A 16,729-nucleotide genomic window follows, 5' to 3' on the forward strand; every position below is an offset into this window, starting at 1 on the left:
ACAGAGCTACAGAGTTCCTCTGTGGAGATGGGAGAACCTCCCAGAAGGACAAATATCTCTGCAGCCCTCCACCAATCAGGCTTTTATGGTAGAGTGGCCAGACGGAAGCCACTGCTCAGTAAAAGGCACATGACAGCCCGCTTGGAGTTTGCCAACAGGCACCTAAAGGACTCTCAGACCATGAAAAACAAGATTCTAGTGGTCTGATGAAATCATGATTTAAATCTTTGGCCTGAATGCCAAGCGTCACGTCTGGAGGAAACCTGGTACCATCCCTACGGTGAAGCATGGTGCTGGCAGCATCATGCTGTTGGGATGTTTCTCAGCGGCAGGGACTGGGAGACTAGTCAGGACGGAGGCAAAGATGAACGGAGCAAAGTACAGAGAGATCCTTGATTAAAACATGCTCCAGAGCGCTCTGGACATCAGACTGGGGCGAAGGTTCACCTGGAAAAAGTAAAGGGGTCTGAATACTTTCCGAATGCACTGTATATCATTCACAAGTATTCTTGAGTTAATCTCTACATATACTAAATAATATACAGTACCAGTCAAAAGTTTGGACACACCTACTCATTCAGGGGTTTTTCTTCATTTTTACTATTTTCTACATTGTATAATAATAGTGAAGACATCAAAACTATGAAATAACACATAAGGAATCATGTAGTAACCAAAAAAAAGTGTTAAAGAAATCAAAATATATTTTATATTCTTCAAAGTAGCCACCCTTTGCCTTGATGACAGCTTTGCGCACTCTTGGCATTCTCTCAACCAGCTTCAACAGGAATGCTTTTCCAACAGTCTTGAAAGAGTTCCCACATATGCCGAGCACTTGTTGGCTGCTTTTCCTTTCCTTTGCTTTTCCTTTGGTCCAACTCATCCCAAACCATCCCAATTGGGTTGAGGTCGGGTGATTGTGGAGGCCAGGTCATCTGATGCAGCACTCCATCACTCTCCTTCTTGATCAAATAGCCCTTACACAGCCTGGAGGTGTGTTAGGTCATTGTCCTGTTCAAAAACATATGATAGTCCCGCTAAGCGCAAACCTGATGGGATGGCGTACCGCTGCAGAATACTGTGGTAATCATGCTGGTTAAGAATGCCCTGAATTCTACAGTGTCACCAGCAAAGCACCCCCACAACATCACACCTTCTCCTCCATGCTTCATGGTGGGAAACACACATGCGGAGATCATCCGTTCACCTACTCTGCATCTCACAAAGACACGGCGGTTGGAACCAAAAATCTCAAATTTGGGCTCATCAGACGAAAGGGCAGATTTCCACCAGTCTAATGTCCACTGCTCGTGTTTCTTGGCACAAGCAAGTCTCTTCTTCTTATTAGTGTCCTTTAGTAGTGGTTTCTTTGCAGAAATTCAACCATGAAGGCCTGATTCACGCAGTCTCCTCTAAACAGTTGAAGTTGATATGTGTCTGTTACTTGAACTTTGTGAAGAATTTCTTTGGGCTGCAATCTGAGGTGCAGTTAACTCTCATGAACTTATTCTATGCAGCAGATGTAACTCTGGGTCTTCCTGTGGCGGTCCTCATGATAGCTAATTTCATCATGGCACTTGATGGTTTTTGCGACTGCACTACTCAAAGTTCTTGAAATGTTCCGCATTGACTGACCTTCATGTCTTAAAGTAATGATGGACTGTTGTTTCTCTTTGCTCCCGAGTGGTGCAGCGGTCTAAGGCACTGCATTTCAGTGCAAGAGGCGTCACTACAGTCTCTGGTTCGAATCCAGGCTCTATCACATCCGGCCGTGATTGGGAGTCCCATTGGGCGACGCACAATTGGCCCAGTGTCGTCCGGTTTTGGCCGGGGTAGGCCGTCATTGTAAATAAGAATTTGTTATTAACTGACTTGCCTAGTTAAATGTTAAATAAAAATAAATTATTTGAGCTGTTCTTGCCATAATATGGACTTGGTCTTTAACCAAATAGGGCTATCTTCTGTATACCACCCCTACCTTGTCACAACACAACTGATTGGCTCAAATGCATTAAGGAAGGAAATTCGCCAAATTTACTTTTAACAAGGCACACCTGTTAATTGAAATGAAGCTGGTTGAGAGAATGCCAAGAGTGTGTAAAGCTGTCATCATGGCAAAGGGTGGCTACTTTGAACAATCTCAAATATATTTTGATTTGTTTAACACTTTTTTTGGTTATTACATGATTCCATGTGTTATTTCATAGTTTTGATGCTTTCACTAATATTCTACAATGTAGAAAAAATGTAAACCCTTGAATGAGTAGGTGTGTCCAAACTTTTGACTGGTGCTGCATATATGTGAAATGTGTTTTGATTTAGAATGGATCATTATCATGCACCTGTATCGAAACAGGGGCAGCGGAAAAAAAATACATGTCATCTATGTACTTAAATAGCGAACTGGTTCACTTTCATGCCAGCCAGGTAGGCTATACTCCTGTTGTAAAGAGAAGCAATGTGCTTAATATTAGGAAAGTTGAGAAATAAATATAGGAGACATAGCCTATAGAAAGCTAATGGGATCCTCTTTTTAATAGAGGCCATGAAGTGTTTGACTCAATTTTCCATTGATGTCAGAGTGATTAGAGGGACAATAGAGTGCTGAGTACCACCAGGCAGTTAGCAAGTTTGGTATGTTTCTAATGACCATCCGCAGCATCAGATCTTGGAGAAGCCTAATTACTGTGACTAAGCGGTCATGACTCGTGACCGCCAGCGTGGAGGTAATACGGTCTACGTAACAGCCATTAGCTGATGCCGAAAAATTAAATAATTCGCCTACTTCACCCATTATTATCTTTTTGCAAAAAATGTTTTGTTTAGTTCCAGTAGTTAGCTACACAGCTGCATGGCAAAAAAAAGTAATTAACGATTAAAAACACTATGTAGATATTAAATGTGTTGGACAAAAGTCTCTTCGGATAAAAATGTCTGCAAATGGGACCAAATACAATTATATTACATACATCCTGTAACTTCTTGCTAAAACTTGAACTTACAGGAACATAATGTTGAGTAAGGAACAGGCTGGGAGGTTTATCATACAACCAGTGTTGTGTTCATTAGGGCTCAACAGAAAATGTTTTATAACTTTTCATAATGTAAAACTAAAATGTGCATTTCTTATAAAACAAGTCCAGGTAGTCCCTCCCTGTTTCAGCTAGCTATTTTTCAATTTTGTGTCTAATAAACACGACCCAAATGAAGTGGGGAAATTATTACGTTCACCACGACCATAAATGACCAACAGAGCCTAGCAGAAAAAAACGACAAAAAGATGAACCATTTTAATTAAAAAAAACATTTAAGTAAAAAAAAAAAGTAGTAATGCCATCAAAATGCCATTAATATATAAATAAAATTGACACTGGTGTACAATAAAAACAACCTTGTACTCTGATACTAACTAATAAAATCTAACTAATCTTCAACAATGACCAAGAATACATTTTTGTTCATCCAAAGGGATCAATCAATTTTTATTTCAAATCAAAAGATAAAATCATCAGTACAACACGACTACAGTAATTGTTCAAAAAGGTATAAACCCACATTGAGAATCTTTATTGGAATACAGTGCTGTAACCACCTCAGTATTCATTCTAGAACAGGATTTCTCAACAGGTTTTTCTCAACCACTACAAAGTTGAGTTCCATAGCCTGTATGTGACAGAGACAGACCGTGGTTACATTTTGCAGCACCAACCATTGTCGTGGACTCTGAGAGGGGCTTACAACCTGAGTCGTGTTCATCAGAGCACACAACAGAAAACATTTCAATACGTCATGCAATCTGTTTTCTTCCGTTTGGTGCCTAATGAGCATGACCTTTATGAAATGCATGCCGTTTGCTAAAGTGTCATGGACATGTCTTGAATGTGTGGCAGCTCGCAAGGATAGAATAACATTGAAATGAAGTCCACCAAAAACATCTATCATATCAAAATTGTTAGATGATCAAGGTCAATACAGTACCAACTCTGTTTGAATGCAATGACATAACCGTGCAATGTTGTGGAATAAAGCCCTGATAGTGCTGCTGTTTGTGAAAGTGCAATGGCCCCATAGTCTCATGTAGCAGTAAGATATGGGTCATGTTCATTAGGACACGCAATGAAAAAAAATTGACCAAAAAATTGTGTTTCCTATTGGACGAGATCAGGTAGTCCCTACCTGTTTAAGTCATTTTTCTTACATTTTGTGCCTAATAAACATGACCCCGATTTATGTAATGTAGTGTGGAATGATTTGTCTGAACCTAAGTGAGTCAAAGGTACCTGTAACATTTTCTCTCTCACACGCACACACTACCTGAAACATAGATGACAGTTTAGCAACCTCTAATTCCTGTGGCACACAATGGCTACATGTAGAATGGGGACATGATTTTCGCAACTATCAATTCAAGTGTTTGCACAATCCTGCTGTGTGCGTGCGCTCATGTGCGCATGTATCCTCACTTGGCAGATAGCAAACTTAACCCAGACAGTTTTCACATTATTGAGTGAGCTTTTAAGTTTATTTACAAAAACACCGCCCGGAGTTGGTACGTTCATCAGCTTCCACCTGCGCATCATTAATCTTGACGAGGAGGGGAACATGAAGGGAAACAGATTCACAAGGTTCCTCCTGCAACCTACACATCCTACACTGGAAAAGGGTACAATTATTTTGGCATCGATGCTTTGGTCACAAAATACCGACACATTATATTTGTTTTCATTTTTTTTTAGTAAGGCCCAGTCGCTACTGTCGCCCTGACCACATGTCCCAGAACAGGAAAAAGGTAGGTTTGTTGTAGTTCTGTCATCACACCTCCGACGTAGTCCCTTAAGAGGCACATATTTTCTTATAAATTATGTAACTGAGTGAGCAGGCTGGGGTAGAGGGGTGCCGCCCCCCCATCCCCTTCGCGGGATGTCCAGTCACCCTTTTAGCGAGCATGTTCTACAGCACAGTTGCTGCAGCACTTTCCGCTGGCACAGATTGTTCTTTTTTACGAGCACACAGAAACTGCCTTCCGCCCAAGACTCTTCATTTGCTTTCCACAGACCAGGAAGAAGAGACGGGGACGACGACACGCAGAGCCGTGGGATTGGTCAGGAGAGGGGTCAGGTGACATAGATTTTGATCCATCAGAGATGTGATGTTCATTGGAGGGGAAAGATTGTAGTCCAGCAGGAATGATTGGATCCATGTCAGAAAGTTAAACAGACATTTTGGGAAAAATAGAAAAACATTTCAATCAGTTTCAAACAGGGACAATTTCAAGTGATTTTTCATCAGAGATGACTTTGCACACAAAAAGTGGGTCGCCCGTCTGTTGTAACCTCAATTTGAAATAATGGACATTTAAACTTGCAGTGCACTCAAAAACCAAGAGAGAGTCTGGAGTTGGTTACAAGCTGAAGTGATTCATTACCAGATAGTCAATAAAACACTTTCTCTTGGTCTCATGGACAGACTGGGGATGACACTTTGAATATAATCAGAACATCTTAAGAAAGTTCTTGACCATAGATGCCACAAATCCTGTTTAATTAACTACAGTACAAAACACTCTAGTACAGTAGGTAGAGTTTGTTTTACGAACCACCAATAAACTCAAAAGCAGAAGGCAAAGAAATGGATTGGCCTTAACGCCGATGCCCACTTGTTCACAGAAGCAATAATGGCAAAGATAGGGGTGGGCTTTCTTTTCAACTCTATGGTCACGACTCACAAACACCATCATGTCTCGCAGACAAATGGGCCCTGTAGGTTAGGGCTGAAAAGGTTAGCTGTGTCACCGGAATGCCAAAAACATTTTAAACATGCACAATTTAGACAAGATGTAAAAGGGAGATTGGGATAGATTAGGTAGGAGCAAAGGATCGCGTCAAAAAAGGGGCCTACTAAACGGTAGGAGAGAATATGGAAAAGAGCGATAACGAGAGAATGTGACAGATGAGGGTGAGGGGCAGATAGGAAGAAAACTAGATAAGAGGGGAGAGCTAAGAAAGTCTACGGACGTCTAAGGAAGCCGCGACCTAGGCAGTGACCAGCCACCGCTAGAACGAGCTCCTGAAATAAAGAGTCTATAATATACATTAGAGGGGTTTCTAGTACTCACCATCTTTGCAGATAGTGCTGACCACACACACTCCTGCCTCCAGGTTATAGCCGTTCACACAGGTGCTGCAGTTCGTCTCGCCGGGCCCTGTGCAGGAGTAGCAGCTGTGGTCACACCTGGGGGAGAGCTAAAGTTTGGGCAATAGAAGGCACACTTTCCACAAAGCCTGTGAGTAGAGGTACAGGATTAAAGGAGGAAACAGCAGGTTTAAGGGACCATAGATATAGGACAGATGTTTGGAAGATTAGAGGCCGGTTTGAGGCAGTTAAAACATGCCAGGATAAACATGCCAGGTTTGTAGGGAGGAGGTGTCAAAAGAGAGGAGAAAGTGGAAGGTGTGGAATTTGTGCGCGTCAAATCCGACTCACTTCCTGCAGGACTTGTTGACGTCGCCGTTGTCCAAGGTCTGCTCGGCCATGTAGTATCCCACGCTGCAGGTGGACACACAGCGCCACTCCTCCATCAAGTAGCTCTCTGCACACTTGATACAGGCCTCCATCCCCGTGCCTGCAGACAGGGGGAGACAGTGAGCTTTGCACAGACTGGGCAACTGAGTAGTAGTAGGCCCCATCTTTACTTTGTGAAAGGAGCGTTACCTGCACAGGTGGCACACACTTGGTGGCACGGCACGCAGGTCCTCCTGTGGCCATTATAGTAGGTCCCGGGGTCACAGGTCATCTGACATCTATTCCCCTGAAGACTGGAGAAAGCAATACACTGAATTATACAATCACACAACGCACCTCTCTAGCAACCGGTCTCTCTTTTTCCTACATTAGTCTGACATCATAAACAAAATCATACACTATACATAGTCCAGTGGTTTTTAAATCCCTCCTCTGGGACCCCCCCACACGTTTCAAAACATTTTTTGTAGCCCTGAACTAGCTCACCTGATTCGCCTTTTCAAGGGCTTTGATTAGTTGACAAGTTGAATCAGGTGTGGTAGCTGTGGAATAGTTAAAATACTTGGAACGGCTAGAGAGGACTGTTCAGAAAAGTCTGTTCAAGAACAGCAGGTTCTAAACCTCATTCTGAGAAGTTGCTGTGAGGACATGTTTCTGTGGTGCACTGAGCTGAAAAACAGCTGGACTGGGTTATATTAGTTCCATTTCCCAGAAAGGATTTGGGTTTCTGTCCTCCCTCTTTCCTGTGAATGGTGAAGAGGAGTGACTGTCTGTGGTCTTGCGGCATTCGGAAGGATTACTGCACACGTTACCACCTCCGTCTCAGACAGCATTGAACACTAGCAGAAGCAACCCGAGTCAGGCTGGGTTCAAGACCACAACGTTCTGAGATGCTTCAAAGTGTTTTGCCCTCAATCTAACTGGAACGGTAATCAAGATGATCAAAAGCCACCAAAAACTCCACGAGACACGTCAAAATGGATCACCGGACTGTTTGGTGATTCAACTACTACTAGAAACCAGCAGCGAGTGAGGGAGGGGATGTTGGAAAGTGGGTTTGGCTTGGCGTACCTCATCCCTGGTTTGCATTCTGTGCAGATATTAGACGTGATGCACTTCTTGCAGATTTCGTTGCATCTCCTGCACATGTTGGAATCTGTAACACAAGAGAAGACAACGTCTAGTCACATAGGGACCAAAGAGGCATTGGGAGCATTAGGAGGATTGGTGTGGGGGTCAGAGGTGAGTGAGGGAGAAGAGGCTGAGTTTGAGGATGGTGAAGCGGGGGGTTCAAATCTGAGCCTCAAGGTTTTCAGCTCTGCTGGTTTTCATACTTCCCTTCTTCTCTGGGACTGGTTCAATCAATCAATCAAATCAATCAACCGCCTACCAGGGAGAAAAGAAAACTGGAAATACTTCAGATTTCGAGGCCTATATTAGAATAATCCTTGTGTGTGTGTGGAGACCTGGACTTGCCGTGGTCCAGATAGAAGCCGTCCACACAGCTGACCACGCAGGTGTTGGAGCCCTCGTTAAGGTGGAAGCCCGGCCTGCAGGTGGAGCACTGATCGCTACGACTACCAACACATGTCTCACACAGAGACGAACACTTCTTACAGCGCTTCCTGTCATCGCGGAAAAACCCGGAGGGGCACTCTGACACGCACGTCCTGCAGCGGAGCGAGGGAGGAGAGGAGAGAGAGAGAGAGGGGGAGGGAAGATACGGACGGAGGGAGGGGAGGACAGATAGAGGAGAAATATGCATCATTATCATTGCTGTTATCGGCTTACGGGAACAGGCTAGAGAAAAGAATCTGAGTGAGAGGCTGGATTTTTGCACTCTGACCACTGTGATAAATCTCAATCCACGCGATTCCAGAATAACAACCCCTCTCCCCAATGGGGGAGCAGACAAAGTTCACGGCCTGAAGTCATACACATCATATGTTTGCGCCGCGTATCGGCTTATATGGCTGCATTTGAGAGTGCGAGCGTGTGCGTTGGAGTGTGCGTTTCTGTACGGTGAACAGGTGCATTCTTTTAAAGCACATCTGCAGAGATGACTCCATAAACCTCCTTTGCAGCCTTCGCTCTCACACTGTTAAAAGAACAACAACAACAAAACAAAGGTGAAACCGTGTGCTCCAAAATGTCTCTCCCATGTTGGATCACCCTCCCCCGCCAACCCCACCCACACCAGTTTGGCGAGGTCATCAAAGAGAAACATAGGGATATAATTATGAGCATTAAAACAACCCCCTCCGTTTCTTTCCACCCTTCCCAAACCCCACTCCAGCACTCCGGGGTTAGGAGGGCTAATGATGAAGTTTTACAGAACAAGACAGAGCAGCCAAGCCCTCACAGGCTGTCTCCAGCTACCTGCTGGCTTCTTGTTTATTAGTGTACTGTGTTCGGCTGCTCGCAAAGACAACAAGGTAATTACAGTGGACTTCAATCCCCACCTCACACGGTCACACCACTCAACCTCCCCCTCCTCACGTAGATATTAGTTTCGCAGAAGGTTGCGTTTACGGTATGCCCTACTGAACACGACCCTTGTCACGACAGTTCTCACTGTGTGTCAATGATCGGGTAACCACCCATTTCAAATCAGTGCAAATCAGTGAGAGAAAGGAGGTGCAACATTCCTAATACTGCAGTCCGACCAATGACTATTGCCTAAATCATGAACATGCTATCCGATGTTGGTGAATTCAGAGGGGAAAAAACAAAATGAGGACAAGAGCGGAAGTCCCTCCCCGTTTCAGTCCGTTTTCTTCAGTTGGTGTCTAATGAACATGACCCAGCTGTTGGCCTGCAGGAGGAAGCCAGAACACAGACATGCTAACCTGGTGTTGTTCTTGAACTTGAGGAAGTAATGGAGGCAGTTGATACACTGGTGAGGTCCGGGGCCTTCACAGCCGTTCTCGTTGCACTCACTGTCACAGAGCCCTGGTAAAGAAGATTTGATAAACAAAGCATTCTGGGTACTGTAGTTTCTCATGTTACAAGGGTGGAGACTTTATGAATGAGACAAAAACGGACTAAAGGGAGGCGACTGGTATTCCATCCAGTGAACGAGTGAGTGTGTAAGGTGTTCCTTGTTGTGCTGAAGGCAGGAGAATGTTATGTCTAACGAGCGTATAAAAGTTGGGGGCGTTTATGTTCTGTTGCCATGGCTGTGTGCTGTGGCTTATCAAACAGGCTAATGAGTATCAGCTGCCTCACTGTAACCTCAAATATGACCACATTGGGCAGCAGGTAGCCTAGAGGTTAGAGTGTGGGGTCAGTAACCGAAAGGTTGCTCAGTCTAACCTGTCGATGTGGACGCAGCTCTAACTGCTCCAGAGTCGTCGTTGACAATAGCGGAGCCTGGCCGTGACCCCACTCTCCGAAGGTTTCTCCAATGCTTTCAACAGTTGTGTCAAGCTGGCTGGATGTCCTTTGGGTGGTAGACCATTCTTGATACACACAACTGTTGAGCGTGAAAACCCAGCAGCATTGCAGTTCTTGACACAAACCGGTGGCACTTACTACCGTACCCCCGTTCAAAGGCACGTCAATCTTTTGTCTTGCCCATTCACCCTCTGAATGGCACACATACACAATCCGTGTGTCAATTGTCTCAAGGCTTAAAAATCCTTATTTAACCTGTCTCCTTCCCTTCATCTACACTGACTGAAGTGGATTTAACAAGTGACATCAATAAGGGATCATAGCTTTCACCTGGTCAGTCTAAGTCATGGAAAGAGCAGGTTTTGTACTCAGTGTATAAGCACCCACCAATAATAATAGTAATAATAGTAATCATCATTTTACGAGAGAGGGAACCCACAGAGATAAAGAGAGGGGGAGAGAACAGCGAGAGAGAGAAAGAGAACAGTGAACAGAGAAGAAGGAGATAACAGAAAGGGGTAGCAAGTGAAGGAGAGAACAGAGAGAGGGAGAACGAGAGGGAGAGAGAACAGAGAGACAGAAAGAACAGATGGGTAGAAAGTAAAGGAGAGAGCGAGAGCGAGAGCGAGCGATAGGGAGAAAACAGAAAAAGGTACAGATCTGCAAGGAAAGCGGCTCAAGGTAGTGCGAGAGATGAACAATAAAAGAGGTAGCAAACAGAGAGTTAGAGAACAGACAAAGCGGTAGAGAGAATCAAATGTTTATTCCGTATAGGTTCATTTGGTATAAGTGCCTGGCCCTGATCCTTTTTCCTTCCCACTTAGTCTCTCCTCCATTTGCTCCCCCCTTTCCTACTACGTCTCCCTTATAACAGGATTCTTGTATTCTGTCCTCCATCTCTTTTTCCTTACAGTTCCTCCCTCCGTCATCTTCCCCACTCACCGTTGTACTCCTCAGTGAACTCTTCGTCTGCAGGGGGCTCGGCCGAGCGAGGCTTGTCGCTGCGCATGGAGGAGTACGGGTGCACAGAGGTGCCATAAAGCACCAGGGACCACTCCTTCAGCTTGCCTGGGGGTTGTGTCGCCCAACACAACAGACAGACAGACAAAGAGAGAGAAAAGGACACATCGGTATACTGCTAAGCAATATAACTGTGGTCATCTCGAGTATCCTTAAAAAAAGAGGCAATCCTAAGTCAAAACAATAAAGTGGTCTCCCCGCCCCTGTAAAAAGCTTAGGGATGGGGCTGGAGAAATGTAACCACTCTCAAATTCAAAAGACAGCGCTATGGATGCAAGGCCTGACCATCCATGACATCAAAAATGATAGTTTTAACCATATAGTGTTTGTTTACATTTACATTGTTTACAAACAAGCTCATATTTGGGGTTCTGATGGGGTACGACAGTTGAACTAAACTCATGAGTCATTTATGTTCTATTCTTCACAAATCAATGGGTACATATCATTCATTTCCTAAGTCCAGAAATGCAGATTGCTCCTTTAAGGGGATAGTTGACTTTTATTAAAGCATATTTTCCATTGGTACGGTCACTCCTTTAGACTGGGTGGCGTCTCTAGTCTACTGTACCTGGGACTTTCTGGCTGCGGAGCTGCGAGGGAGAGTCATGGATCTCCAGGATCCAGTCCCCAGCCGCCTTCTCCCCCCAGCAGTGAGTGGTCATAAACTCCCAGTTCTTAAAACCCTCCATGGAGTGGTCAAACAACCTAGAGGAAAGCACACAGAGAGCACACTGTTCGACCACGTTCAGACAACACACGGTTCGACCACGTTCAGACAACACACTGGAAAGACACAGAAGTAGAATGTTTCTTCATTCCTGGTCCTGGGAAGCCACAGGGGCAGGCTGGCTTTTTATTTATTCTGGTCCAGTACCAACACACCTGGTTCAACTAATCAACGGCTTAATGATTGGTCGAATCAGCTGTGTTAGTGCCAGGAAGAAACGCTGGTGTGTAGAGTGTGAGAGGAAGCGGAATAGAATTGAAGGGGAGGTTCACCTGTTGGCGAGCAGCTGGGACTTGGTTCCCGAGGGCGACGTGAGGTTGATAGACAGGTCGCCACGGCGTGGGTGCGTGATGGTGATACGTACGACCACATGCTCCAGGTAGATGACATGGTGGTTGAAGTTGTCGATGCAGCCGGTGGCCTTGTACACGGAGCGCACCAGGTGCTCTGGGCGGATCGTCCTGCAGGCAGAGGGAAGCAACCAATCAGATGTCAGTGCAGTCACCCAATCAGAATCTAAAATCTGACAAGATAGGAAGTGGAACTCAGAGTAAACGAGCCAGGTGCTACCCAGCTATCATGGAGTATTGATTCATCTCAACACTGGGTTATTGAGCGCACACAATCAATCAATGTTCAAATATTTACTTTCAAGAGGCTCTAGTCTAGTTAATATTACTTCATTTAATTGGTCTGATTTTAATAGAATTGAATTCACAGCTGGGCCCGCAGCATATGGGCCATTAAAGAACAGAAAGCAGAGTTTAGATGACCAAGCCAGAGGATGGCAGTGGGGATGGGTGACACCCTGTCTTTGCTCCTAAACACTACACCAGAATCCACACTAGTGTGTGTGTGAGTAAATGTGTTGGGGTGTAGATCTGCATGAAGTGTGCTTGGGGCAGTGGTGTACCGCAGTTTCACGGGGCCTGAGCAAGGTAACTTTCTACAATTCTACACATTTTGCCATGGGGCAAAGAGATAAATGTGTAGTTTTATAGCTAATCTCCTGCAATTCTACAGATATTGCCATGGGGCTGAGAGACAAATTAACCGTTTTATAGCTAAATCTCTTGCTATTCTACACATTTTCCATGACGCCGAGAGAAAATGTTGCCGTTTTAAATCTAATTTCCTGTAATTCTACACAAATTGCCATGGGGCAGAGAGAGAAAAAAACAGTTTTATAGCTAATCTCATGCTTTAAAACTGAAATTGCGAGGGCTGTGGGGGTGTGAGGTACGCGAGTGGCTTGGGTGGGGGGCTGGGAGGAGGAGACAAACCCAGATTACGACTTCCCTGGCGGGCTACAGATTCTACATGTTTTTTTCTCCAATGCTCCAAGGAGGAGAAGGCCCAGACATTACCAAATGCAATGGAGGGGCCAGCCAAGGGGTGTCTCAGTGCAGAGACCTGTGGCTGGAAGATGACGACAGGAGAACAGCTCCAGAGCAAAAACAAACTGCACTGCCAAAAGCACCCTCCGTTCTGCCCGAAAAACCTGAGGGTCCACAGCCGGCGGTCCTCAACTCACATACTACACACTCTCTCTCTCTCAAACACACATAGCCAAGATAGGCTTCCCATAAGATTCCTATGGTCTGGCCAGCATGGGGCTGAGAGATAGGGAGCTCGATTGGGGAACTAGCATGAGGCGGATTGGTTCCATTCAAAGCCAGTAAACTAAACTGTGATTGGCTCTTTAATGTGTTCAACAAGAGCCCAATTAAACATCCAGCTGCAAAGGAAGAGGAAAAAAAAGCACAAAAAAAAACAAGCAGATCAAATTGTAAGGGAATGTAAGGATGGTTGCAGGGTTTGGAACCAAAATTCTTTTGCAATAATTTAGTTAAAAACATTTATAAAAAATGTTCCTTTTTTTGTTACGACCAACAAATTCAAGTTCTGAACCGGCTCAAAGCAAGAAAAAAGTAATTTTTAAACCTCAAAATCGTAAAAAAAAAATGTTTTATTTAGCTCGACATTAAATGACTTCACCAATCACTGCTGATAGAGCAGTTTGCTGTGGAGCGGGTAAGCGATTTAATCTGTATAGTAAAGTCGTTAAGTAAAAATTGTATTTTGCCATAACAGCATGGTTTAATCCTAATGAAAGACAAAACACATACTGTGCTGCCAGCCACAGTGCAAAGCGCAAGATGCAACTGACATTTTGAGGATGAGGAGACAGGCTGGAGGAAGCTTGCCTTGAAGCTCTGGGCATCTTGTTATGACATGTATTATCTGAATTAGACCCACAGAATTATACCTATGGAGGAACGGCTTCTATAGAGGAACTTTGAATGTCTTTGAACTTCCGAGTTGGTTTTAAGTTGGACCAGAGCAAAGGTTCGCTGTGTGTGCTGAGCAGACCTAGAATTAAAAACATGTCTTACCTTTTTATAGTTAATAAATCCAACGTGAATCCAATAAATCCAACTATAGTATCCTTAACTAGCATTGAAAGAGTAAATCCCCTCTTCTCTAATTAAACATCTCCCTAATTTCTGAATTACTCTTGTAACCTATGCTTCAGAGGGGAGGGGCAGGTAGCCTACACACAAAAACACACACACACACACACACACTGGCTAAGATTTCCAGCGAGCAGGCAGATGCTAGAATACGTTTTTGAGTGAGAGCTTTGCATAGGCTTTTTGTTGCAATTTTTGTGGGACTGGAACAAGAAATGCCCGGAATGTAAAAGAAAGTTATTAACTAGTTGCCATCCTTTTAAAATAACAGTTCTGTTCCGGAAGAGTATAGATCACTTTAGTTTTCGGTTCAAGTTCTGTTCCCTTCCTCAAATAATTGTGTTCTCCAGTTTTATGTTCTTCTCGCTGAACCGATTCCAAGCCCTTCGATAATTGTGTGTGTGTGTGTGTGTGTGTGTGTGTGTGTGTGTGTGTGTGTGTGTGTGCGCATTTTAGGGATGTGACAAATGTAAAAAATGTCTCAACTTTTAAACAATAATTTTTTATTCTCCAAAAGCATAAAATGACATGATTCACAATTCAGATATGGTCCCGCATATGACCGCTAGGGGGTCGTTTTTAGGGTCTCTGTTGAGGGCCTCTCCTCCATGTTCTCAGTTCTCAATACATGTGACTACATGTCCCACTTCTCATCAATGTGATGGTTCGTTGCAGTGATGTATGACAGCGTGTTCATAGATGTCCAACAACCGTTGTTAATGCCACATAGGGTGTTGGAGAGCTCTTGCTATGTACTTGCAGAGCAATCAATCATTGTACAATTTCTCCATCAGGGCCGTCACGGTTTTTTGACATGGCATCTTGTAGTCTGGTTCTAGATATGCCATTAGGTAATTGAGGCATACATCCTCTACCATTGACAATGGCTGCATATCAACTGCAATCTGTGCTGTGATTTTCTCACTCCGTCCCTCATCACACTGCTGCCAGCAACTGGTTGGGTCTCAAGGTGCCTCCCTTTCAGCATTGCACTTGTACCATCACTGTAGCTCACTTCCACCTCTCAAAGTTTACATTTCACCACCTTCTCATTTAACTTAAAGTATTGCCATACTGGACGTTGCTGCTGTCGCTTCCCTGTCTCACTCTGTCATTTTCCCAACTGTTAACGACGATAATAATTTGAAAGATGCATATTGCTTCCTACTTACCACATTGTTGCATTAGTTATTTTTTGTTGTTGTTGTTGTCTTGATGATTGATGATCGGGAGCTGTTGGAATTTGTGATAACTGCAGTGTGATTTTAATTGTAAAAAAAAAAAAAAAAAAAAAAAAATCTAACGTTTTCGGCTAGGGATTTTCTCTAAACGTTAACGATCCCAAATGAATTTAAACGTCACAGCCCTAGTGTGTGTTCATGCATGCGTTTTGTATGCATGTGTGTTAATACTTGGCTGGCTCCGCTCAGTGTGCAGGAGGAGCTTGCAGAAATCCCATACATGTGGGTGCATGAAGAGCTTTTGGACAGAAACACACACATGAACACAACCCTTGGTTGCTGTTAAATATAATGTATTTCTCAATAGCTCTGAACAGATTCCATTTGATTGGTTGGTTGATTGGGTAAGGACAGGTACACTAGGGAGGTGTTGGTTGTGTAGTACCTGATCTGGCGGTCGGCACTCTCCACACAGATGTGCTGGGCGGGGACCTGCTTCCATCGCTCCGCCTCCTTCACCATAGCCTCCGCGTCCATCAGGCCAAAGCCATACAGGTGGCTGACTGCAAGACACGCCTACCGTCAGTCAATCCACACAGCCAATCATAATTGTTCAAAACCACACATCGCTTCAATACATTTCACAGAACCATATACATTTCTAGTGTCTGTAAGAAGGATCCGCCCCGATAAGCACAAATGTGTTGCCTTACAGCCTGAATTTCCTATTCCACCCAAAAAATAAAAAAATAATAATAATAATAATAATAATAAATATCGAGACAGTTTTACAAAATGTATAACAACCTGAAATGTTTTCATGAGATAAGTATCCCACTGCTTTTTTATGACAGATCTTGAGTCATTTGGCCCAGAGGAATGGATAAATACTTCTGGCAAATATCATAGCCTTGATTCAGGATTCTAGAGTACGCAAGATGAATTACGTATTGAAACAGAGGAGGAGTGGATACTTATCAATTCAGATTTTTTCCCCCCACCTAATTTGAAAGCAAAAAATGTTAAGTAATAATTGTGCAAGGGGGTGGATACTTTCTGTGCCAATTTTTATTCATGCCTTAGAACAGTGGTCACCAACCTTTTCTGAGTCAAGATCAGTTTGAGTCAAAATGCAAGCCAAGATCTACCGCTCAGAAATAAATCCACACACACACACACACACACACACACACCACTATATATATATTTTTTACATGACTTAAAAAACGTAAGCCTTTGCAATATTAACCAATTAAAAACAGTTCTGTAGCAATGAGGTTTCGGATTGGCCAGCAGAAGTCCTATAGGTGCACTTGATTTGCTCTCTGGGCCTGCCGGGTAGGCAGAGTTCTACCTTCAGACACATGAAATGCTTCAAAATGGGAACACTTTGCCTTCCTGGTTCT

The 16,729-nt window shown here is 43.9% G+C and overlaps 1 protein-coding gene across 2 annotated transcripts in view; it reads right to left on the reverse strand.

Moving 5' to 3' along the window:
• Window positions 1–3,451: 3,451 nt before the first annotated feature.
• The window catches only part of LOC106580081 (proprotein convertase subtilisin/kexin type 5), a 40,339-nt gene continuing 27,061 nt past the window's right edge, over window positions 3,452–16,729 (reverse strand). The window contains exons 11-21 of one of the 2 annotated variants that reach the window (XM_082966221.1): window positions 15,769–15,886; window positions 11,941–12,129; window positions 11,510–11,646; window positions 10,861–10,986; window positions 9,372–9,474; window positions 7,999–8,192; window positions 7,594–7,678; window positions 6,712–6,815; window positions 6,484–6,622; window positions 6,116–6,231; window positions 3,452–5,035 (exon numbers count right to left, since the gene is read on the reverse strand). In XM_082966221.1, the coding sequence (XP_082822347.1) occupies window positions 4,929–5,035; window positions 6,116–6,231; window positions 6,484–6,622; window positions 6,712–6,815; window positions 7,594–7,678; window positions 7,999–8,192; window positions 9,372–9,474; window positions 10,861–10,986; window positions 11,510–11,646; window positions 11,941–12,129; window positions 15,769–15,886 (1,418 nt within the window). In that variant the 3' untranslated portion in view covers window positions 3,452–4,928. Of the gene's footprint in view, window positions 5,045–6,115; window positions 6,232–6,483; window positions 6,623–6,711; window positions 6,816–7,593; window positions 7,679–7,998; window positions 8,193–9,371; window positions 9,475–10,860; window positions 10,987–11,509; window positions 11,647–11,940; window positions 12,130–15,768; window positions 15,887–16,729 lie in introns of both variants that reach the window. The other variant, XM_014160700.3, reaches the window with a different exon arrangement.

Source organism: Salmo salar, chromosome 20, assembly GCF_965601325.2.
Source record: "Salmo salar chromosome 20, fSalSal1, whole genome shotgun sequence".
NCBI lineage: Eukaryota > Metazoa > Chordata > Actinopteri > Salmoniformes > Salmonidae > Salmo > Salmo salar.